Here is a 611-nt window from a genome sequence, read left to right on the forward strand (position 1 = left end):
GTGGGGAAAATACAATATCAAAAACAAGAACAGATAACTCACCGATTTGGAATTTGTGAAGCTAATTTCAGCTGAATCAAGAGCGAGTCTTTATTACAACCCAGATGTGAACATATTTTATTCTGCATGTCATAATCACTGAAGTTGTACCCATGTTTTAGTACAAAATAGACTGGGGCCCCTACGCATCCATACTTTTCCAGGTACTGTGAAAACAGAAAAATTACATTACTTGACAAATACCCACACAAGAAAAGTCATACTAAATTAAGATAAATATTTATTTCACATCAATATATAAATATACAAGCAAGAAACACAACTAAAGAATATGATATTGCCTCACCTCAAAATACTTCAAAACATATGAATCGTCTGGCATAGACAGCTCCTCCTCCAATCCAATTTCTATGTGAGGAACCATGGCCACTGAGGAACACAGCCAAAACATGAACACCACAATCACCACCGCACGAACCCACGGCCGCATGAGGAAGGGGGCGTATGTTGTCTCGAAAACCTGGAATTCAAAAGTTTTTTGTTTTTCTTTTTTATGGTGAAAGTGTGGGCAGCATTGGCTAAATATAGCTATTCTGAAAAATGGAAATATC

At 37.0% G+C, this 611-nt stretch overlaps 1 protein-coding gene across 1 annotated transcript in view; it reads right to left on the reverse strand.

Moving 5' to 3' along the window:
• LOC119588095 (NPC intracellular cholesterol transporter 1-like) overlaps positions 1 to 611 on the reverse strand; it is a gene marked incomplete in the record, with an annotated part of 65,185 nt that overhangs the window by 5,111 nt on the left and 59,463 nt on the right. The window contains 2 exon segments of the mRNA XM_037936803.1: positions 43 to 206; positions 347 to 520. Coding sequence (XP_037792731.1) covers positions 43 to 206; positions 347 to 520 — 338 coding nt within the window.

The sequence above is a fragment of the Penaeus monodon genome, chromosome 23, assembly GCF_015228065.2.
Source record: "Penaeus monodon isolate SGIC_2016 chromosome 23, NSTDA_Pmon_1, whole genome shotgun sequence".
NCBI lineage: Eukaryota > Metazoa > Arthropoda > Malacostraca > Decapoda > Penaeidae > Penaeus > Penaeus monodon.